The sequence below is a fragment of the Cibotium barometz genome, chromosome 49, assembly GCF_041138505.1.
Source record: "Cibotium barometz isolate CiBa-2024 chromosome 49, ASM4113850v1, whole genome shotgun sequence".
Lineage (NCBI taxonomy): Eukaryota > Viridiplantae > Streptophyta > Polypodiopsida > Cyatheales > Cibotiaceae > Cibotium > Cibotium barometz.
Window position 1 is genome coordinate 1790774 of NC_141094.1, and position 25054 is coordinate 1815827.

At 43.8% G+C, this 25054-nt stretch overlaps 1 protein-coding gene across 1 annotated transcript in view; it reads left to right on the forward strand.

Annotated features, from left to right (window-relative positions):
* Positions 1 to 25054, forward strand: part of LOC147610191 (mediator of RNA polymerase II transcription subunit 22a-like) — a 72144-nt gene that overhangs the window by 38518 nt on the left and 8572 nt on the right. Inside the window, exon 2 of the mRNA XM_086786163.1 lies at positions 16971 to 17182. Within this exon, the coding sequence (XP_086642289.1) occupies positions 16982 to 17182 (201 nt within the window). The 5' untranslated portion in view covers positions 16971 to 16981. The remainder of the gene's footprint in view (positions 1 to 16970; positions 17183 to 25054) is intronic.

Sequence of the window (25054 nt, forward strand, 5' to 3'; positions counted from 1 at the left end):
CAGCTACATGAAGCAGGTGCACGTCTGCACTAGATCCAGGCTCCTGACCATAGAGCTCACACAAAGACACACGAGACTCTATGAACTAATGACTATCCTTGGCCACGCTTTTATAGGCTCTTGGCCGGTCATCGGGCGTCCACACTTGGGCGGCCGCCCGTCCATACTAGGGTGCCCGCCCATTAGTCTATCCCTAACTCAGCTCGCCAATCAGCGTGCCTAGCTCCAATCTTCCCCAAACCTCGAAGCTAGTCTTGTGCGCGTGTACCACACGGTAGATACACATTGTGCACATGACATACTCCCCTTCCTCTAAGAGCTCACTAAAAAGCCAAGGTAATCTCTCTAAAGAGTAGTGAATGTCTCCCATGTAACGTTCTCCTCAACACGGTAGCGTCCTCCTCAACACGATCCTTCCACTTGATCTTGTTTCCGTGATAAGCGTATTACGCAATCTTCTTTCACGAAATCCAAGAATATTTTCACGTTCGTGTGGAACAAATGTCATGTCCTCGACATCGATGATTTCTTAAGAAGTAACTAACTGGTCTATTCCACCCAGTACTTCCTTCAGTCTACTAACATAAAATACATGATGAACTTTCACATGAGAAGGCAAATCCAATTCATATGCGACTGAACCAATCCGTCGTGTAATACGAAATGGTCCACAATATCTAGGGGATAATTTCGGAGATCGACCTGTCCGTAAAGTCTCGAAATCTTTCAGAACTCGCAAATACACCATTGTTCCTTCAAAGAACTCTCCAGGTGAACGATGTCTATTAGAATAAAATCTGTCTCTGTCTTGAGCACTTCTAATAGATTCTTTCACAACTTGTAACATTTCTTGCATATCTTGTAAAAAATTACGTGTTGCATCATGCTGAAGTCTTGAAAATCCCACTGTAACGGTGATCGAGGTTGAAAACCATACATAAGCATGAAAGGACTAAAACCTGTACTCGTATGCTTAGTACTATTATATGCAAATTCTAACATAGGAAGATAATCCTCCCATGAACTCTGTCTTTTGGAGACATATGCGCGAAGCATGTGCTCCAAAATCTGATTCACTCTTTCAGTCTGGCCATCAGATTGAGGATGATCTGAGGAACTTAAATTCAAAGTTATTTCCAACTTTTCAAAAACAAGTCTCCAAAAGTCACTTGTAAACTTAGAGTCCCTATGACTGACTATGTCCTGCGGTAACCCATACAGTCTAAACAATTGCTCCATAAACTGCCTTGCTAATTGCATAGCTGTAATGGTCTTCCGGGTCGGTAAAAATCTAGCCATTTTTGTCAAGCAATCTACCACAACCCAAATAGAATCATAGCCTTGACTTGTTCTTGGCAATCCGGTAATAAAATCCATGGAAATACTTTCCCATTTATTACCTGGGATTTGCAAAGGATGCAACAACCCAGCTTGTCGAAAGCGTTCAGCTTTATTTGCTTGACAAACTTGACACTTGAGAACATAATCTTCTACATACCCTTTCATCTTCGGCCAATAAAAAGTGTGTTTCACTAACGATGATGTCTTGTGTACCCCAGGGTGTCCAACAGAAGGGGTATAGTGACACTCCTTAAGAATCTTGGACCTAATGTCCGGGATCTGTGGTACACAAATTTTGTCATTTCGGAATAGTAAACCATTCCGAATCATCCGCTGACCTCCTGCAGCCTGAATGGTAGGCTGCTCAGTCATCGAGTCTTGGTCAATCAATGAGCTCCCGTCATGGATCTTCTACCAAAATGGACCAAAATAACTATCAGTCCTGCAAAGCCCTCTCAATGACTGAAATAGGTTAGTAGAAATCTCAGTGAACGACAAAGTATTCACTTCTCTAATCCGACTAAGCGCATCTGCGACACTATTCATGGACCCCTTTCGATAACGAATCTCAAAATCAAAATCTTGCATTAATTCAGCCCATCGAGCTTTCCTTCCTCTCTAGCACTCTTATTTGTGCAAGATCAAACTTTTCTCTCATCTTGCCCTCTTCAAGATGTCCACCCAAGAATCCGAGTTGGAGCCCATTCCCGAACGTGAAGACCTGCCGGTTACGAAAGCCACCGATGGCGATCTTTTCAACGATTTTGTTTCAAAATCAGATTTCCAAGAGTTTAAAGTTGCTCTCAACGCTTCTTCCTCGAAACGTCAAGCACACATCACCGTGCAGATGCAGACTCCATCTCTTTGTTGACCACTACCCTATCTACTCTTTCGGGTATGGATACTTTGGCATCTGCTTTAGGTCCCAATATTACTCCGGAACAGTTTGGGGGCGAGCAAAAGCAACGTACCAAAGAGATAGTGGACACTTGGCTACATAAGTGGCAAGTCCATTTTCAGTTTCATCCATATGACAATGGCAAAAAGATCCAATTAGCAACAGGTTTCCTCTCAGGCAATGTAACTTGGTTGAACACAATGATAATCAATACACTTAAATACACTAAGATTTGATGGACACTTGTTCAAATACAAGAAGTAAATTGCTGAATTGACAAGAGACACACAATGAGCCGGAACGGCCGACCCCTCCCTTAAATAAAGTATATTGATCTTGGGAGAATCAAGTACATAGTGTCATGGGCATTTCTAACCAGATTTCCATACCAATGCATATGAATACAGTATTGCAAACAAGTGGTTGTCGATGTAGACTTGCAACCCACACTACTCTCTCAAGTGCCCATGTTCCCTACCATCTGCTCTCTATTGTTCCACCAACACTTGGTAGCAACAAACTGCAAGAGAGCACGTAGGACAAGAGAACACTACACAGGGTATGTGATCTTGTAATCCGGTTCCTCCCTCCTGCTACTTGCTCTCATATTTAAGCATAAAAGCTTACCAATAGCAAGTAGAGTCGATGACAGCGGAAGTCTTCGCGATGGAAGTCCTTGGAATGTTGAGATCTTTGATTTGTCGCCTTTCTTCGTGACAAAAGTCTTCAAGAGGATGAAGGGAACCTTGGGAAAGCTTCCCCTATGGTTCAACTTGAGAAAAAAGAGCTGAAATTAGGGTTTTCAGCAAAAAGACCAAAAATTACAGCAATAAAGAGAGCTGTTCTGCTGAATTTCAGTCATTGCGAGTGTGTAGGAGAGTGATTAGCATCCGGAAACACTCTAGGAAGCTTGAAAATCACCTTAGCAAGCTTGGAAATGGAGTTGGGAAGGAGAATGTGTAGAAAATGCAGCCCAACAGCCCTCATGAAGGAGGCACCAAACTCTAGAGAGAGGAAGAGGAGTGAGGTGGTGAGTTGTCCAGTGTAGGTGGCAGGCAGGTGCTTTGTGGAGCAAGCTAGAGTGGACACATGGCTGGTTACTCCCTTTGTACAAAGGGGATAAGGTCTGGGCGGTGGACATTGGGTTATGTCCACCTCGGGACATCAGTGTGTGTGAACATCGGGCTGGTCATAATTTATAAGTGAGTTTTGGTCGCCCAAAACTTAATGAAGTGTGTACACACTCACTTATAAATTAGTGCTAACTCTTAAGGCCAAGTTTATGACCAATACTTACCACCTGTCACATGCCACATAACCATGTCAGCAGACAGTTTCACACGCACAGTTCGCGGGCGGGCGTCCCCTTACCCGGAACTACACATTGGTCAAGCAAGCATGAAAACAGCATGCAATTTCAATTGCAAGCAAGCACATAAAGATGCTATGCAATGCAGCATTGGTATGGACAATCCCGGTTCATGAGAATATACCAAAATAGACGTGCTCTAGGCAAGTACACGAGGTACCAAACCCAATGGAACACCAAGCCACCAAGCATTTCCGGGCATGTACACGGAGGCACAAGTCCCAACGGAAAGCCAAGTCTATAGTATCACATGAGTGGCATCAATCCCCGGCATAAACAACTGCCATGGACACCAGTCCAATGTACATACATGATAACGATCACTCGAAAAGGCCCATAGTACCTGGTTGCAAGCTTAGGATATGCACCCTCTTTGCCAGGCCTCTTTGCAAGTCTTGCTTTCTCAAATTTCAACAATACTCAATCATTCTCTTTAACATCCAATTGCCTTCTATGCTTGTCGGCAGTCTTTTTATGCTTGTCTTTTGACCTTGCAATGGCTGTCCGCACCTGAGCAAAAGCAATATCCAAGTCTCTTACATACTCATCAGCTACAAATATCTCATCCTTTGTGCGAAGGATGGGTGGCAAAACCACCTTACCATAAACAATCTCAAACGGGGCCTTTCCCGTAGATACATGCACTGTGTTGTTGTATGCAAATTCTACAAGCGGTAAGTACTTCTCCCAAGAAGATTTCTGATTCGCCACATAACATTTCAAGAGATCCAACACAGCTGAATTTGCAGCCTCACTTTGCCCATCCGTTTGAGGCTGATAAGCTGATGAGAAGTCCAATTTGGTAACCATATTATCAAATAAGGCTTGCCAAAAGAGACTTGTAGTCCTGGGATCTCTATCCCCCACAATGGACTTCAGCATTCCATGATGTTTGAACACTTATGCAAGATATATTTTAACCATATGCTCAGCTTTGATGGTCTTTTTGACCGGCAAGAAATGAGCTTGCTTGCTGAACCTGTCCACAATTGTCCAAATTGCATCATTACCCTGTTGGGTACGTGGCAAGTCCATAATGAAATCCATTGTAATACTTTCCCATGGCTGCGTGGGAATAGGCAATGGCTGAAGCAAACCTGGTGCCTTTTGCCTATCAAATTTGACTTTTTGACAGGTGATACATGCACGTACATGTGTCTCTATGTCCTTCCGCATACCTGGCCAAAAGAAATACCGCTCAATCATGTGCGTAGTAGGCATTATGCCTCTATGACCAGCATATGGAGGAGCATGGCACTCATCCAAAACCTTTTGTCTCATGTCACATCAAATCAGCCCAAATAGTGGCAAAATCAGCATCTGTATGATACAAATCACGCATGGTAGACAAGTCCCCATGAGAGGCAACCGAGATAGCTGCTACATACGGCTTTCGTGACAATGCATCGGCCACTACAGTCTTCTTTCCCGGGGTGTGCAAGATCTGAAAATGAAACATAGAGAGGAAATTGGCCATCCTCATATGCTTCTCTGACAACTTAGTTTGAGTAAGAAAATACCTCAAACTCTGGTGATCTGTCTTCACAGTGAAATCAGTCCCAAGAAGGTTATGTTTCCATATAGTAAGTGCATGAATTACAGCCAAGAGCTCTTTCTCATAAATGCCAAGAGATAGCTATGCATCATGCAATCTACGACTCTCATAAGCCACGACATGTCCCTCTTGATTAAGGACAGCTCCTATGCAATTTCCAGATGCATCACATTCCACACAAAAAGGCTTTTGCAAATCCGGAATGATCAACATTGGACCATGAGTAGTTGCATCTTTTTTCTTCTTTGTCAAATCATGTAAAGGAGAAGCAATCCATGCAAAGTGCCGAATGAACCTGCGGTAGTAAGAGCATAATCCAAGAAAACTACGGATCTCATGCATCGAACTCAATTCGGGCCAATTCCGAATTGCATCAATCTTTGCAGGATCCATCCGCACTCCATCTTTGGACACAATATGCCCAAGATAATGTATCTCTGACAAGAAGAACTCACTCTTCTTTGCATTTATGAAGAGTTTATGCTTATGGAGCTCTTCAAAAACAATAGCCAAATGAGCTTTATGCTCTTCTTCGGTCTTCGGGAAGACTAGGATGTCATCAAAGAAGACACCTGTAAATTTCCTGTACCCACGGAATATGCGATCCATCATTCTATTGAATGTAGCCGGGGCATTTGTTAGACCAAAAGGCATAACAAGATACTCATAAAGCCCAAATGCTGTCCTGAAAGCAGTTTTGTGTACATCTTCAGACACTACACGCACTTGATGATACCCACTCTTGAGATCAATTCGGCTAAAGCATGCCGATCCATCCAACTTGTCAAGGATGTCGTCTATGCGTGGAATCAGAAACCGATTCTTGATGGTAAGCTTATTCAAAGCTCTATAATCCACACACATACGAAAGGATCCATCCTTCTTTTGAACCAAGAGGACGGGTGAACAATATGGGGAAGAGCTTGGCTGAACCAAACCCTTCTCAAGAAGCTCATTCACTTGCTTCATGATCTCCTCTTTTTGGGATGCACTTACACGATAGGCTGGCCTATTAGGTGGTGAGCTACCCGGCACAAGATCAATGCGATGATCTTTCGGTCGTACAGGTGGTAACTCATCAGCAAAACAATCATTGTGCTCTTGTAAAAATTTCAGCCTATCATTACTAAGAATGTTAACATGTACATTATTTTCCTCAACATGATCTCGTACAAAAATCAAGTACGCAAAAACACTCTTTTTCATTACTTTCTTAATTTGTACATGAGATACAAGGGGAATGGTATCACCCTCTTCACCAGCATCAATTACATGTTCTCGGCCTTTATGCATGAAGGTGATCCTGTTGGTCTTGTAAGCCTTGCACGGATCAATACGTGTATGCCAAGGCTTTCCAAGCAATACATCACAACCATTCAAAGGCGCCACAAGAAAATCCTCATGATCCACATAGCCTTGAATGTGTATGCGCAACTTGCCAAAAATAGGCATGACCTGCCCTTCTCTACCAACAAAGGCAGCCCCTGCTTCAGTTTGAGGACCCATGTCCTCCACTTCAATACCCAAAGCAGCTGCCATCCATGTGGATATGAATTTTTAGATGCACAATCATCAAACATGAACAAAGCGGGCTGATCTTTGAGCTGTCCCCAAGCTTTACATACAACCCTATCTTTGCTATCATGTGAAGTGTTGCCCTGCACATCCGGAACCATATGCACATCAGGCTTTGATGCATTTGCATTATCACGCCTCTTCTTGTTTGGGCATGCCTTTGCAATATGCTCGGTGCTACCACAAGTAAAGCATTTTCCCTCACTCATATATTGCTTTTTCTATTCCGGAGTGAGACCATAGTCTCTCAGTTTGAAGGGACGCTTCTTGGTAGTGTTATTTTGAGCCTTTGGACCATTTTTATCTTGGTTTTGGTCCTTTTTAGGTGGTTGTCCATCATTTTGCAGATTTTGGACAGCCCTCTCTTTGCCTTGAAATGAGGGTTTAGCCTTATTGGATCAACTCAATTTGAGTTCCAATTGCTCGGTGGCAGTGGCGGCTGAGATTAATTGGTGTAAGGTATGACGAGGATACATTTGTAGTCCCGCTTTGTACACAGGTTGTAATCCCGATTGTAATCTTCTCTTCCTTTCCCGTTATAAATAACGAGACGATGCCCGGCTCCCAACTCTAGTAAGTGGTCCCCATAATGTCCTCTGTCTGGTCCAGTGTCCTCTGATGCCCGACTAGCCCCTATCTCCTCTGGATCCATAGGATGTGATTTTCAGAGGGGCGTATGAAAACAATTTGTCTTTCCAGTTTAAGTTCCCCCATCTGCCCTTGGCCAATACCATGTCATCATAGTCATACACCTCACATTGTCTGCCCTGTGTGTGGGCATTGAAGTCGCCCATAAGAAATACTTCCCCTAGTGTAGAATAATGCATAATCTCCTCTGACAGACAAGTGTAGCATAAGGTGGAGCGTGACGTTTCTCCATAACCTTTGGACGCATATCCTTCACCACACATAAGCAATTATCCTTCATAAGATAACCCTCTTTGACCACATAAGAGGCATGTGAGTGACCAGCCATCAAATCAGTCCATATATGGCAAAAATCAGCATCCAAATGATACAAATCTCGCATGGCAGATAAATCCCCATGAGAGGCCACTGAAACTGCAGCCACATAAGGCCTCTTGGATAATGCATCTGCCACTACATTTTTCTTTCCCGGAGTATGTACAATCTGAAAATGAAACATGGAAAGAAAGTTTGCCATTCTCATCTGCTTCTCCGAAAGCTTTGTTTGAGATAGAAAATATCTCAAGCTTTGATGATCTGTCTTGACTACAAATTCAATCCCAAGAAGATAATGCTTCCATATCTTTAAGGCATGAATTACAGCCAAAAGCTCTTTCTCATAGATATCCATATGAAGCTCGGCATCATGCAATCGACGGCTCTTATATGCAACTGCATGACGACCTTGATTTAGGATAGCCCCTATACAATTCCCACATGCATCACATTCCACCATGAATGGCTTTTGCGAGTTGGGAACAATCAAGACGGGTCCACATATGATAGCATTCTTGAGTTGCAAAAAGGCATCCTGCTCCTTAGGGGTCCATTTAAAAGTGGCTTTCTTCTTCGTGAGATCATGTAGAGGTGTGGCAATCATAGCAAAATGCTTTATGAAGGGCCTGTAATATGAACATAACCCCAGAAAACTACGTACTTGATGTACATTTTGCAATTCTGACCAATTCCGAATGGTTTCAATCTTGGCAAGATCCATTCTTACACCATCCTTGGAGACAATGTGGCCCAAATAGTGTATCTCTGAAAGAAAGAACTCACTTTTCTTGGCATTAATGAAGAGTTTATGCTTCCGTAACTCTTCAAACACTGTGGCCAAATGAGTCCTATGCTCTTGCTCATTCTTAGAGAAAACCAAGATGTCATCAAAGAATACACCTGTGAATTTTTGATGGGGTCGGAATATCCTATCCATCATACGATTGAATGTGGCTGGGGCATTGGTGAGACCAATAGGCATCACCAAAAACTCATACAATCCAAAAGTTGTCCTGAAAGCAATTTTGTGGATATCCTCTGGCACCACTCGTATCTGGTGATAACCACTCTTCAAATCAATACGGCTGAAACAAGCCGACCATCAAGCTTATCCAAAATGTCATCAATGTGCGAAATTGGAAATCTATTCTTGATGGTGAGCTTATTTAGAGATCTATAATCCATACACATGCGGAATGACCCATCTTTCTTTTGAACAAGAAGCACGGGAGAGAAAAAAGGTGAGGAACATGGCTGAACCAAACCTTTCTCCAAAAGCTCATTAACCTGTTTCATGATCTCTTCTTGTTGTGCGGCACTCACACGATATGTGGGTTTGTTAGGTGGGGAACTACCTGGCACAAGATCTATGCGATGATCCTCGGGCCTTTGAGGAGGTAGTTTACCTGGCAATGCATCAGCTATCCTGAGTCAAAACATCGACATTTTCATGACTCGGTTCAATGTTATCACGAACAAAAACCAAGTATGCAGAAAGACTCTTTTTCATTGCTTTATTAATCTGGATGTGAGATACAATTGGGATAGAATCCCCTTCCTTGCCAGCATCAATAAAATGCATGCGGCCTCTATGCATAAAGGAAATCATGTTTGTCTTGTACTCTTTGCGGGGCTCAAGCCTATGATGCCATGGCTTGCCAAGCAATACATCACATCCATTAAGTGGGGCAACCAAGAAATGCTCATGATCAAGATAATCCTGAATATGTATGCGCAACTTCCCAATAAGTGGGGTAACCTGTACCTCTTTACCAATAAAGGCAGCTTTTGCTTCAATTTGAGGCCCCATGTCCTCAACCTCAATGCCCAAGGCGGCTGCCATTTGGGTAGAGATGAAATTATTTGTTGCACAATCATCAAACATAAATAGAGCGGGTTGATCTTTGATTTGACCCCATGCTTTGCATACCATCCTCTCTTTTCCATCATGTTGTGTGCTTCCCTGCACATCGGGAACTACATGCACATTTGCCTTGGGTTGCTTGTCCTCATGCTTTTGTTTGCGGTTGGGGCATTGTCTAAACATATGCTCTTTACTGCCACAAGAAAAGCATTTTCCTTTCCCCTCCTTTGCATATTGCTCCCTTTTCTTGGGGGTCAAGCCAAATTTGTTCTTCTTTGGCCCATGATCCTTGGATGAGGTATTTTCAGCTTTACCTCCCTTCTGGACATCCCGAAAGCTCTTTTTAGGTGGCTGTCCACCTTTTTGCAGGTTTGGGACAGCCTTCTCTTTGCCTTTAGAACCACCTTGATCTTGCTTGATTTTGAGCACCAATTTCTCCGTAGCAAGAGCACAGGCTACGGGTGCAATTCAATGCCCGAATGATAGGCTGGTTGCAACCCGGAGCAAAACTTCCTCTTTCTTTCATCCTCGGAGAGTTGCATAAAGGGAGTTACCTCAAGCAACACTTTCCAAAACTTATTGACATACTGTTGCACACTTTCATTATCTTTTTGCTCAAGTCTATCCCACTTTTGGGTGAGAGTTTGCTCCGCATTAGGAGACAAGAAGTGGGCATAAAATCTGTCCTTAAACTCTTTCCAAGTGCAAATGGGATCTTTGGCGGTCTTTTCAGTGATCCACCAATGGGTAGCTGTCCCCTTCAAGATCATGCTTGCATGACGAATTTTGGACTTCTCAGTGAAGTCCTCATCACTAAAAGCAATGTCAAACCGTGCCACAAAAGCTAGACCTTAGAGGCATCATACTCTCCATGAAAGGCATCAAATTTCACGGACTTGTTTCCTGTCTTGAACTCCTTGAGCTTCTTGTTCCCTGTCTTGAACTCCTTGAGCTTCTTGGGATGTGGTACATGTTCTTCTCTTTTTCTCTTTCCCTTATCCAACGGGGCAGCCCTCTCTGCATGGGTTTCATGGGCAACCAAAGATGTTTCAAAAGGCACGGTGGCATGTGCATTATGAATCTGTGGCCCTGATGCATGAGACCTCCCCAAATGATGCAATGTCTCACCACGAGACAACTCAATGGTCAAAGTCTTTCGGCTTGCATGCCGACCACTCTCTCCATGCACAAGGCCATCATGTCGCCCACTAGCTCCAACATGCACATACTTGTTGCCTCCTGTCCCATGAGGAGTAGATGCATGGTGAGAAGTGACCGATACCTCTTCCTTGTGTATAAAAGACCTCAACCGTTGAGATGCTGGGTCTCCCTGCTTCAAACGAGGTGGATTCTTGAATACTAGCTCTCCATCCTCTCCTTCCTTGAGATCACCCTTGCGGGTGAGATAGGAGAGTGCCAACTCCCTTGGCTTCTTGCCCACTTAAAGAGCCATGGACTCAAAGGTCATATCCACCATAGCATCAGCTTTCCTTGCTTCAATGACACTTTGGGGTCTTCATGCAGAAATTTCAGCTCTTGCTCCTTTGCCTGCAAAAGCTTCTTCATGTGCTCCAATTCAGCCCTCAATGCATTGGACTCTTCCTCATGCATGGGTTCTTTACCACGTGATGGCTGTCCCATGTATGCAGTGTCATAGACTCTCTCAAGAGGCTTATGCCTTCCATACAATGCATCAAAATCCCGTGAAGCACTTGATTGGCTCCTCGAATTCGGCACTTCCAATGGGTTGCCCTGGCTGTCCATTGAATTGAGTGTTCGTGCTTACTTCCGATCTCCAAAACTCCGTGTCTCCTCTTGAGAAAGAGAGACGGCCGGGCTCTGATACCAATGTGACCGCTCCCTACAGAAGGCCTACAGAGATCTGAAGACAATATGCACATATTTAGAACACTTAATCTAATTATTATTAATCAATGGAAACAACACCAGCAATACAAACACTGGAAATTCTGAAAAATACAAATGACCCCAGCACTAGGGTCGGAAAGGCACCCCCCCTCCCTCAATACTTATTGTATTTCTTGGAGTATTTATATTTGTACAAGTGTCATGGGCTTGAAAAGGCTAGATTCCTCCACTAGGGGAGTGCAAACAACCAAACAGATCTGGTTCAAACCGATGAAGAAAGTGTTGGTCGGAGTAGCCTTATCACAGGCTTGTTTCCACCTTCGCTAGGTGTACACTTGCTTTTCACTGGTCTTCCAGGACCGTGCACAAACGGGCACGAGAGCAGTATGCCATCAACATATAACACGATGACCAATAGAACATCCTTAGTCCTCTTAATATAGAGAGTATTGTCAGTTGGGATGTTGCAAAAACCTTGTGTAACAAAGTATGTATGTATCTTTTTGTACCATGCAATGGGAGCTTGCTTAACACCATATAAAGCTTTCTTTAATCTACATACTTTTGATTCTTGACTTTTATGAACAAAACCACGAGGCTTCGTACATGCCAACCTTTATGTGCTGCTAATGTAATTTCTGGGCGCATGGGTCGAATTCTTGGAGCGAGAGGCTACCGTGCTCTGTCCTGGGGAAGACCCCTTGGGAGTGTGGCCGGTTGGGAAGTCTTGGGCTTTCCGCCATTGTGCTTCATCTCAGCACTCTACGCAAGCGAGAGTGCGTCTTCGAAGGTGGCTGGCCTAAACATGCGCACCTCCCACTGGATTTGCGTGTCAAGGCCATATAGGAATTGCCCTTTCTATTATGTATCAGATAAACCTAACTGCAAACATAAGTTCGAAATTCTATTGGCAAACTGAAGGACTGGTTGCGCGTTCTAACGTGCTCCCCTAAACTCGTCTTCGAGTCGCTCAAGGTAATGGGGCGGTAGAAACCGCTGCTTAAGGTCGTGCACAAACTCGTCCCAAACATAAGCTGCCATACCTAATCTGGTGTGGGCATGAGCCACCAAGGAATGGCCTCACCTTCCAAGTACCAACTAGCTAAGATCACCGTGTCAGTATCATTTTTTCTAACTGCGCAAAGTAAGCTTCAAATTGATGCAACCATGAATAAAGAGTTGTGGGGTTGAGTTTACCATTATACTTAATGAAATTCATTTTCTCGGGAAAATGATTTGAGGAGGCCGTTGGTGTCAGTCTTGCGTCCAAAGCGGTAAGGTATCGCTCATGTTCCATGCGTCGCATGGCGTCGTCTTCACGTTGTCGGATCTCCAATGCACACATCTGCAACTCGAGCATCGAACTCGGCTACGGTCGTGATGCTTCGAGAGGGTCCTTGTGTAGAGGATCTGGAATCTGGGAAACAGAAGGAGAGCGAGGAGGAGACGGAAAACGCGGAGCTCAAGAACGGGTGCGCTCTTCCAGAGCCAGTATTTGCGCCTTGTGCTCTTCCAACTTGGTTCTTTGGTCTACGATTGCTCGCATCATCTGTTGGAGCATCTCTTTTACACTCATGCCTGATGCCCTAGCTGGACCATAGTAACATAAAAACCCGTTTTGCCCTCTCGAAACGGCACGAAACATTTCTAGCACGAAACGTTTCAAAACAAAACGAAACCTACCCATCGAAACGGTGTTTCGCCCAAATGTAAAGTGAGGTCAAAAAAACAGGCGGGAGGTTTTTTTTTGCAAATGCGATTTTTGCCGTCATTTCCGTCCTTGTTTGTTGCCCATTTGCCACTTGACGCATCCAACACTTCTTCTCGGCCGCAACTTGTTGCTCTGCCTCTTCTCCTTGTCCACTCCTCCTTTTCGCTCCTTCACTCCTTCTCCTCCATGCCTCCTCTTCCTCTTCCCTTTTCCACTTTCTCTCTTCTCCTCCACGGTCCACCTCCTCCTCTTCCCTCCTCCTCTTTCCTCCTCTTTCTCTCCTTTTCTTGTCTTCCAACTTTCTCTCCTTTTCTCCTCCTTCCCTTTTCTTCTCACCTCCCTCTTCCCTTCTAACTTGTTTCTTTCCTCCTCTCTTTCTCTCCTTTTCTTGCCCAAATTTTGAAAATACCAAAAAACCTACTCCCAAAATCATGAATTTCATACCCACTAGTTCCAAAACATGCATCTTCATCTTTCTGTTGGCTATGTTATAAATTTGATATGTGTATATAAGAAGTGTCATTTCCAAACCTTTGCGTTTCGTCCAAAACAGACGAAATGAAACGAAACGAAACCTTCGAAACAACGAAACGTGTCATGTTACTATGAGCTGGACTGCCTAGTGCACTTTGGTCCCAAGGTTCCTGGTCTTTCTCGTCGTCGAAGCTCGCCATAGCAGGAAAATGCACCTCCTTTCCGGAGCGCAATCTGACCATCCAATGTGTGTGGGGGAGACTTTCGGAGGCTGAAAACCAACCGTCCTTTGAGGGACAGGAGTCACTCCGAAAGGGGTGGTCCACCGGAGCTTGAAAACCAACCACACGAGTGAGAAATTTTTTTTCTGGTTTCTTGCTAAATCTTTACACTTGAAGTAGGCTCTGATACCACTGTAACATGTGGAAGCTTCGGGGGAGATCAGTAACTTCAATGCTTAGAAATCAGCACACTTTTCACGACAAGAATAATGCACAAAACTGAATATAGATGTGCAGAAAATAGAGAGAGAGAGAGAGAGAGAGAGAGAGAGAGAGAGGGAGAAGAGGACACAGTATTGGGTCCCGAATACCCTCTGTAGGCCCCCACCATGGATGGTGTATTTGCTTTTATTAGAATGATGCAAAACCTGAAATAAAAGACTGAACCTGAACCTTCTTGGTTGAGATAGATCTTTGCCCTTGACCTTCAATCCTTCACCCTTGCGTTAGCTTCTCCCTTGGCTGTCCTGGCCCTTGAGTTAGCTTCAGCACCTTGTGAATTATGAGATGAATAGGACTGATTTATGCCTTGGGTTTATATACCCCTCCTAGATGTTGGTCGGCTGGTTTTATCTAGGTCGGTTTGCTGAAAATAGCCCCACGACCTGCTTGAAGTAGCATTAAATGCTGAAAATACCATGTGTTCACACCTATACTGTTGGATTGGCCTGGCCGCCTCTGTGGGCTGCTGTCCAGGCCAGCGCAGGCTGCTGGGCAGCCCCTGGGCACTGGCCGCCTGCAGTCCTGGCTGCCCTATGGGCTAGCTGACTGGCTGGGCTGGCCCAAAGGCAAGACCCAAAGGCAAGTCGGCTGCCTGCCCAAGCCCGCTTGGGCTGGCCGACAGCCTCTGCCCAGCCGCTCCTTGGGCTGGTACGCAAGTCCCATACCTTATGCATACCTACATCTACACAGTCGTTTGACATCTGGTCATAGACCAAACATACAGAGCAACTGACATCATTCCAGAGGGAGACTCACAGCGCGGACTGACACTATTTCATGTGCAGGACAATGCACACACCTGACCTTGGACGCATGTGCAGGACAAAATGCACACTTGACCTCGGACGAATGGAGAACCCTGGCTGACTCGTCCCGGACTGGGCTCACATGGGACCAGTTTTCCACCCCAGGTCCTGCACCTTCTTGTTCAGATATGTCTACGTGGCATCCAAGTGCGGGATGCACGTAATATCTGGACTCCATCGATCATAGTGGAGGTATGTGTAAGAAGCGGGAAGAGGTACCGCGGCAGATGTATGCATGAATACAAATAGCAACATGTCCAGACTGGAGGCCGCCACCTCCCTGTCCTAGCCTCAATGGGCTGAACCTCCAAGCTCCATCTTGGCCAAAGGCCAAAAATGGGTGAGAATATCGGTGATGCGAAGATCGTGGAGATGGTGGGAGAGCTCAACTCCCTATCCTTGGATGGTGGCGGTTGCCACCAACTCAGGATCCCACTGTCCTTGGGAGCTGCACTGAGGGGGGAAGAGAAGATCATCGCGCTATTATTTGGCATAGAGGGTGTGGAGTGGTGAAAAACCACACATACCTCTCTCCTTGCCCCCTGGTGAGGATCTGAACGAGAAACGGGGGGAGGAACCACCGGAGGTGGTCTCCTGGATTGCTATCGAGGGCAAGCTCTGGCTAAGTGACCCATCTGCCTGCAGATGAAGCATTGACCTAGAAGGCCTGAATACTCCACGCGTTGCTGTATGGGATCGCCCTGGAGGCTAGGAATAGATATACAATGCGGCACACAGAATTCGATGAGGTTACACAGATGCGCTCACGACAGGCCGAAACATTTAAGCCCATAACCTCTAGATTAAACATAGTAATCAAGATTTAATCAAGGTTTTACCAAAGCGTGTTTGTGAAGGCTGCACAGAGCTGAAGCGAGCGATGCAGTCCACCATTCCTCAAACGGACAATGCCAGCAGATTTGCCATGGCCGGATACTTGAGGAATTAGGCCGAAACTCCACAGAGAGTGCGCCATTGCATTTTCCCCAAAAAAACGCAAGTTCTGTTTGCAGCAACAAAATAGGTAGCATGGCGCCTCCATTGATTCAATTGAGGAGCTCCCCCTTTGCGCTTCTGAGCAGCTCCATGTTTTGTTGCTTAGGTTGCATGTACAGACAGGTTGAGAGGCAAATTTCAGAAGGGAGCATATTGAGCTCGAGATATGCATGGTGTGTAGTACAAAGAGGTGGGGATAGAGGAGCATGCTTTGAGATTTGAGGCCACTATTAAGTATGAGGGCCAGAGATGGGTGTCTCTCTATGTGCATGAGGGTTGTAGGCATAGAGAAAAACTTTTGAAGAAGCACATTTGCACATGGGAAGATAGAACCCAAACACGCATAGGAAAAAATACAAATTTGCAGGCATTGGGAAAGACTGTTGAAAATGCACTTTGCACATGGGAAGACAGGAACCAAACACGTGCCTTTTCTTAGCTTTATGTGTGTATATGTGTCTGTGCTCTGCAGCTTCAGGTATGTATGTAGTCTTCTTGTGCATTTTCTTAGCTTTATGTGCATACATATGCATGTGGTCTGCAGCTTTGGATGTGTATGTAGTCTTCTCTCAGCTTCCTGTGTGTATAGATGTTTTAAGTTTGTGCCTTGTAGATGTGCATGCATGTATGCAGGTCTCAGCTTCATGTGTGTATAAATGATGTAAATGCATGTATGCAGGTAGTATCTCAGCTTCATGTGTGTATAAATGTGTTTATGAACTCAATAAATCTTTTAAGTGTATACATGTCTTTTCTCAGCACATATGTGTATGTATGTTCTTTCTCATGTTCATGTGTGTTTTAAGGTTTGTATGCATTTCTTCTCTCAACTTGATGTGCATGTATGGCTTCTCTCAGCCTTCTTATGCATTTAGGTCTTCTCTCCCAATTGTGTGGCATGGTAATTGGCCCTCTTGGGCGATTTACTACAGCACCTCTTGATCGACCGGGGACTGCTGAATTATGTTAGCTCTGCATTTTTGAGACGGTGTTCTTATTCCCAGGTAAAAATCCTAATTTGATGCAATGAATATGTTATTGCACAGGTTATCCTGCCATGAACAAGCCAGCTACAGGGGGGGCTGCCACAGGGGGGGTGGGGGCTTTTGGTGTAGGGCTGGGCAGTGGAGCTGCAGCAGGCCCAACAGTGGCAGCCGTTGCTGCTGCAGCTCAACGGCAGCGCAGTCTGCTGCAACGGGCAGATGCTGACATCACTAGCCTCCTTGACAATTTCTTCCATTTATTGAAGGCTGCAAGGGTAAGGGGCTGCTTCTTTTTTTCTTCCGGAAAAAAGACTTCTATTAAGTATGAAAAAATATACAGAAGGGAGATTTCAAGTGGCTTCTTTTTCTTAATCCCTTGTACTCAAAACAAGCAGCTGCAATCAGTGGGACTGGCCTTGCCTTCTGGGATGATGTTTCAGTGGCCTTTGGCGGTGGCTTTGTATAGCCGTGTTCATACTCAATAAAAGTCTCTTACGGTGCAACAAAAAAAAGAGTAGCAGTGGAATCATGGAATGAGCTAAAGCGCTCAACATGTAGCTCTTCTTTACTAACTTTCATCTTGTGTAAGCCTTACTCAGATACCAATGTCAGGTACTCTTGAGGAAGCGGTTGTTTCAAACAAGTAATTGATGCTCTCAGTCATTTTAGACAACAAATAGATACTTAAACAGTCATGATTAATCCACACAGATTACTGGAACTGGCTCCAAATGGCCTCCCACTCTCTCTCTGCCCTGCGGAGTATTTACTTTACTGAAGAGAACGAAGTACAAAGCAGAAGCTTGACTAAAATCTGAAAAATAATAACCACACTGTGTCTCTGTGCAGACCAGGCTGGAAACAAAGCAGAAAACCCTTTATTCTCTTCTATGTTCCAAAGTTGCAAGTCCATTTGCCTATTTAGAAGTCTTGAAGATCTTCAATGTTTGTTGCACGTTTTAGGGCTGATGCAGGTTGGATTGGCTGCTGATTCTCCTGCTCAAAGGGAATGGATGGAATGTAATAGAGATGAAATGACAATGTAGGAGGGGTAGCTATAGGGATCCCTTCCCAAGAAAGCTAGGGGACCCTAAAATGGAGAAACCTCCTCTTATTTGACCTGTAAAGGTCCTTTTAGATGCCCAGCTCCTCAACAGGCCTTAGGTGCAAGGCCATGGCTTCTTCTGGGTTGTCTAAGCCCTCCAAATCAGACCCAAACCCTGTACATGCCTGCACAATGCTGAAAGCTGGCCCAAAGGTGTCCAGATCTGGGCTGATGGTCCGAGTCTGTCATTCTTATAATTCCACTACGTCAGGGCACTCATTTCTCCCATCACAAGGGTGCACCCTAGTTCCATGTCTAACTGTACACTCATGGGCTTGTCCCCTAAAGCTTTATACACTTAGAGCACAATGGCCTGTCACTCTCCTATTCTACCCAATACAATGTATTGTCTAAAGCAGTATCCACATGCACAATGGCGTATGGTGGCATGTTCTTGGATTCATCTAGGTATATCTTTATGTTGTATTAGCGGACATGCAAATTTCTCATTGTGAAGTTTTTGTCCAAGTTGCAACCAGGTGATATTGTGTCAATTCTTTCTATCTTTAGTGGTGCATATGCCCTATCAACTACCTTTTTGTTGTAATAATTCTATCTATTTGTTATAATCCTTAGTGCTAGGCTTCATTATGGCTGAGTTTTCCTCGTATCTCCGGAGCTTTGACAGAAACTCAGTACACAGACCTTTGTATGAATGTATGCTCTTATGTGTGTGCATGCGTGTGTGGATTCATCTAGGCATATCTTTATGCTGTATTAGCGGACATGCAAATATCACATTGTGAAGTTTTCGTCCAAGTTGCAGCCAGTTGATATTGTGTTAATTCTTTCTATCTTTATTGGTGCATATGCCCTATCAACTACCTTTTTATTGTAATAATTCTTTCTATTTGTAATAATCCTCGGTGCTAGGCTTCATTATGGCTGAGTCTGCCCTATATCTGTGGGGCTCTGACAGACACTTAGTACACATTCCTTTGTATGAATGTATGCTCTTATGTGTATGTGCACGCCCGTGGGGGGTGTTTGTGTGGAAGCATATATTGATACCAAGTTCTACACTCACTATTGGGCACTAATGGCATTAGTGGGGATGCCGTAGTATCTAGTCCATACTATGCATGATGGAGTTGATGGTTTATTGTCTTGTGGATGATTACCATGAGGTTAAAAATTTCACTTTCTTATAAGGTGAATTTGGGCATGTTTGTGGATTCATCTAGGTATATCTTTATGTTGTATTAGCAGACATGCAAATTTCACATTGTGAAGTTTTCGTTCAAGTTGCAGCCAGTTGACATTGTGTTAGTTCTTTCTATCTTTAGTGGTGCATATTCCCTATCAACTACCTTTTTGTTATAATAATTCTTTCTATTTGTTATAATCGTTAGTGCTAGGCTTCATTATGGCTGGGTGTGCCATGTATCTCCGGAGCTCTGACCAGAAACTCAAAACACAAACCTTTGTATGAATGTATGCTCTTATTTGTGTGTGTGCGTTGGGGGGGGGGAGCATATATTGATACCAGGTTCTACACCCACTATTGGGCACTGATGATGTTAATGGGGATGTTGTAGTATCTAGTCCATACTATGCATGATGGAGTTGATGGTTTATTGTCTTGTGGATGACTACCATGAGGTTATAAAATGCACTTTCTTTTAAGGTGAATTGGACATGTTCCTGGACATAGTTGTTACAAGGCGCGCCTCTAACGGTTCGAGGCGATCGAGGCGTATGACTGCCTGATCGAGGGGTCAAAAAAAATAAAAAAAATTATTATAATTATTATTTTTTTGGCTGGTTTGAGTCTTTAGACGGGGGCTTTAAGGGCCCAAGGCAGCCCCTCTTACACACTCTCTCTCTCTCCCTCATTCTCTCCCTCCCTTCCTTAAGCCTTTCTCAAGACCCAAAGTTCAAACTTCAAACTTCAAACACACTAGGATGATGATGTTTTTTATACCCACTTTTGGAGCTCTCTCTATACTACCAGTTCATATCAGTTCATTTCATTTTGCTTTGTACCCTTGAATCTTGATGATGTATCCAGATGATGATGATGGACTATTTTGGTCTCATAGGTCATTTTGGCCTTTTGCAGACGTTTAATACAGCTTTCTTTCTTTCACACACACACACTCTCTCCCTCTCATACACACCCTCTCTCTCCCTCCCTCAAGGCTCATACATACACACTCTAGTCTCTCTCTCTCTCTATCTCTCTCTCAACTTTCACTATATATATTATATCTATCTATCACTATATATATATATATATATATATATATATATGTACATATATATATATATACACATATATATATATATACACATATATATATACATATATACACATATATATATATAAACAGACGCCTCTAACACGCCTCTAACATCTCTAAAAAATACAAGCCTTCTTTCGAGGCGCGTACCATACCCGCCTCGTACCAAACGCCTCTGACACCTCTAACAACCTTGTTCCTGGATTCTTTGTGGTATATAAAACCTAGTTATTAGGGCAATGGTCTCCACTTGTGCAAAGCCTTTGAACAAGTGGGGCCTTGTATTATCTAAAGTGCTTTAGACTTGAACTACCTCTGCGGTGCCAGTGACGTGGAACTTTGTATGCTTCGATGAGACCTTGAGGAGTTCATCATTATGGCTGCCATCTAGTGTAGGTTAGCTTGTGTGTTGAAAAACATTGTTATCTCCTATGTGTGGGGCGAGTCTAATCTCGCTCATATATCCTTGTGAATCTATAAACCTCTTGCCAAAGTGTCATTAATAGACACTTTTGCATTAATAGACACTTTCGCATCTTGTAGTAGCAGGTTCCATTGTTAAACATTAGCACACTTAACCAAGAGCATAACGTGGGGCAAGAGCAAGTTGCACAAAGTAACACAAAGCTATATTAATCACCAAGGGATTACACATGAGCTAAGCTCTCACACACTTACGTGAGTGTGCATAGGCTGTATATGTAGCATAGTAGGAATGGGCATTTTTAGACTCGGGAATGTTGGGGATGGCAGCATCTTCCCGTTCCCATTCCCGTCCCATGTCACTCTATAGTCACAGGGAATGGCCATTCTCAATCTTTTCCGTCCCCATTTTGCGTCCCATATGTGACTATGATATGTAGGTCACAACCCCCTTGAACGCATGTTATACGTAGGATTTCTTAGTAGTACACCCCCGGAGGGAAGGAGTCAACATGTAGAGACCATTTGGAAGTTGCACAAAGAAGAAATGCCCATTGGCTAGAAATGAACGCAAAGTATAAACACTGAGATGATTACAAGGAATCTCGAAAGAGATGATCACAGAAGGTGGCCTCATGCTAGAAAGTAAGACAAACACAGCTTTCTTCTCATCTACGGTAACCCCAACACCACTTAGTTGATCAATGAGACACCTTTTATCATTTACATGAGTTGCAACACTTGTTTTATCACCTTTTTCCACCCTATAAAGTGTCTTTCTTAAGAAGAGTCGTGTAGTAGCATTGGTTTGGCCAAATATGGATTTGAGTCTTTGCCATGGCTTGTGTGAGCTTTCAACAGAGCTCACTTGGTGGATTTGATTATCACCTAGACCACAAATGATAAATGATAGTGCTTTGGTGTCTAGACTAGTCCACTTAGCAATTGCTTCTTGATATCAGGGTTGCGTTTCTTCTCAGTTTCATTAGACATACAGCGTCACAGAGAGACATCATTACAAGCTCAGACAACTCCAGAGGGGGGACGACAGACACAGATTACTACATTTTTTCAGAGATCCATCCCACTCCCAGCCCCTACATGGCAGGGAATTACTCTCCAGAGAGCAGAGACATTCACAGCCCGCAGGAGACAGAGGACACCTGGCTTTCGGACACCACGCCTATACCAGAGAGAGATGACAGAGATCAGAGCTCAGTTTCACAGAGAGGGTGCAGAGCGACTGGCTCGCTTCAGAGCAGACCCAGGCATGTTCTTCAGGGAGCTGTGGACACCCCCTTCATTGATGTATACCATTTTATACCCCCAGTATGGTACATGATGGAGCTAGCTAGGTTGCATATCATGATTGTATACTCCATGCATATAGCTTTGCATTCTCCTAGTAGTAGAGCTCCATCCCCTCCCCCACTCATTGTAGTTAATGCACACCCAAATTCAGCTTTTTAGTTCAGTACTTTTTCATTTTGTTGGGATGACAGAGGATACCCCATACAGGTACACCGATTTGTCTCATAGGCCGAGTTTGGTCTTTTGGAAGACGTTAATAAAATCTTTCTTTCTTTCTCTCTCTCTCTCTATCTCTCTCTCTCTCTCTCTTGCATGATCTGCAATCACCTCTTCTCCTTCTCCTCCTCCTCCTCCTCCTCCTCCTCCTCCTCCTCCCCCTCCCCCTCCTCCTCCTCTTTCTCTCTCCCCCAGTTTCTCACAAATTCTCCAATATTCCCAATTCCCTAAATTCTTAATTGCCCAATTTCTCATAAATCCCCAATTTCTCACGAGTCACAATTCCACAACTCCCAAATTGTCCAATTGTGACCACAATTGCCTAAGCGTTTACCATACTTTAAGTGCCTAGCTAGCACTAGGTAGGCCTACAAATAATTCTACAAACTACAAGTTCTAAACCATTTTATTGTATTTATATAGAAAAATTTATGAAACCTTCGCATTTCTTAGCTGAAAGACGAAACGTTTCGCCCTGAAACCTCAAAAACCCCGAAACATTTCTGGTGAGTATGGAGGGGGTTTGAGCCGCCCACTCTTTGGAACAATTTACTATCTGCTAATGTAGTCCATGAGGAGTGGACATTTTTGGTCACATGCACACAAAGCGCTACAAACAAGATAGTGGTGCTGTGAGCCCTATCACTTCTTGTAAAGATGTATTTCAGCACTTGGTTTATGCTTCTGATGGCCGCACTGTATCATGTGGAGATCATTCTACTTATCCATTGAGAGGGATAGGCAAGGTCATGCTTGTTGCAGCCAATGGTAATTTTGGGGCATTTTCAGCCAAGGACAAAGGGAAAGCAAAGAGCTTTAAGCATGGAGGACACCAAGTCCAATAAGGCTTATGGGGGTGATTCGTTTGAAAAATGGGATTCCAACAAGTCCAACAAGAAGGGCAAATGTCACTATTGTCATAAGCTTGGTCACTACATAAATGAATGTAGAAAGTGGATGGCAAAAGAGAAGGAATATGGAGGTAATGCAATAGCTGACACTTCTTATGACAAAGCAGAGCAATTTGCTATTTGCTAATGTAGTCCATGAGGAGTGGACATTTTTGGTCACATGCACACCAAGTGCTACAAACAAGATATGTCTTTGATTGCATCCCACAGTAAGGATGTAATTTGGTATTTTGATAGTGGTGCTTCGAGCCATATCACTTCTTGTAAAGATGTATTTTAGCACTTGGTTTATGCTTCTAATGGCCGCACTATATCATATGGAGATCATTCTACTGATCGAGTGAGAGGGATAGGCAAGGTCATGCATGTTGCAGCCAACAAATGGTGCAAATGTATGCATGACAAGTGTATTGTGTGTTCTAGGGATAAAGAAAAATCTACTCTTTGTCTCAGCCATAACCAATCAAGATTTGGTGGTTGAATTTGCAAATAAGAAGTGTTTTTAGGCAAGGACCCTTCAAGGGGTTATACTATACTCACTTCTGGAACACGATGCAATGACTTGTATAAGCTAGACAGCTATAACAAGTGTCCATATGATGCACATACAATGGCTACCCACACTCTTGCTATGCATGATGTAGAGCTATGGCATGCTCGTTTTGGGCATGTAAACTTTGGGAGTTTGATGCTTTTTGCAGAAGCATCATATGGACAATATGCTACCTCTTGAGTCTCCAACAAGACATGTATGTGGGGTGTATTTTGGGAAAGATGCATGGCTAACCATTTCCCAAGGATGGCTATGTTAGAGATGAAATAAAGTACATTTCATACATAGTGATGTATGTGGTCCGATGCGGACGCCATCCATGGGGAGGCATCTTTATTTTGTCACATTCATAGATGAGTACTCGAGGTTTTCCTGGGTATGCATTGAAGAATTACTTGCTTGAGAAGGGCATTAAACACCAATGCTCTATGCCTTATACACCACAACAAAATGGTGTAGCTGAGAGAAAGAATAGGTCTCTCATGGAGATGGCTAGATGTATGGTGAAAGCACAGAAGCTGTCTCATACTTTTTTTACGGAAGCCATCTTGTGTGCAACTCGTGTGTTGAACAGGTGCCCAACAAAAGCTTTGAAGACCATAACATCATTTGAGGCTCGGTATAACAGGAAGCCAAAAGTGGATTATATGCATATATTTGGGTGTCTGGCATATGCTCATGTGCCACAACTAAGAACAAAGCTGGATGATAAAGCAATTAAATGCATATTTGTAGGCTACGGTAATGAGAGCAAGGGATTCGTCTCTATAATCTAGTGACACTCCAAATTTTTGTGAGTAGAGATGTGGCACTTGCTGAAAATTCAGTTCAGTCCATGCTCTACTTGCATAAAAGTCATGATGCTTTTACCCATAGCATAGCCATAAGAGGGGATTCAGTTCAGCCACCCTCAAGTTGAACAGGATGTGAAACATTTGGAACAGCCATCAAATCACCGCCCTTCTATGGAAGATGTTGTTAGGGAAGAATGAACAGCCATACATGATGCTAAATTTGTGACTAGATGGTTGCTGAAAACTTTGTAGGCTAGCAAAATTTCAGCTTCATTGACAGGAAGAACAAGGGCTAGTTCCAGCCATGCATTGAATGTGCAGCATGGAGAGTCTGCATTTACCATGGGGGTCTCTATGATTCATAAGAGCCTTCTTATGAAGAAGCACAGCCCAGGGGCGTACCAGGCGACTCCCCATTTTCAGCCCACTCCAGAGTTTTTTTTTCCTGTCAAGCTTTTTTCACGGACTTTTTTTGTGGTGTCCTCTTCGACGATCTTGTCTACCTCTTCTTCGCTTGCTACAGACCTTCTCTGTGAGTATACATTTGGGCTTTTTTAGCTTGCAGGTTTTGTTGTGAAGGACAAGTATTTC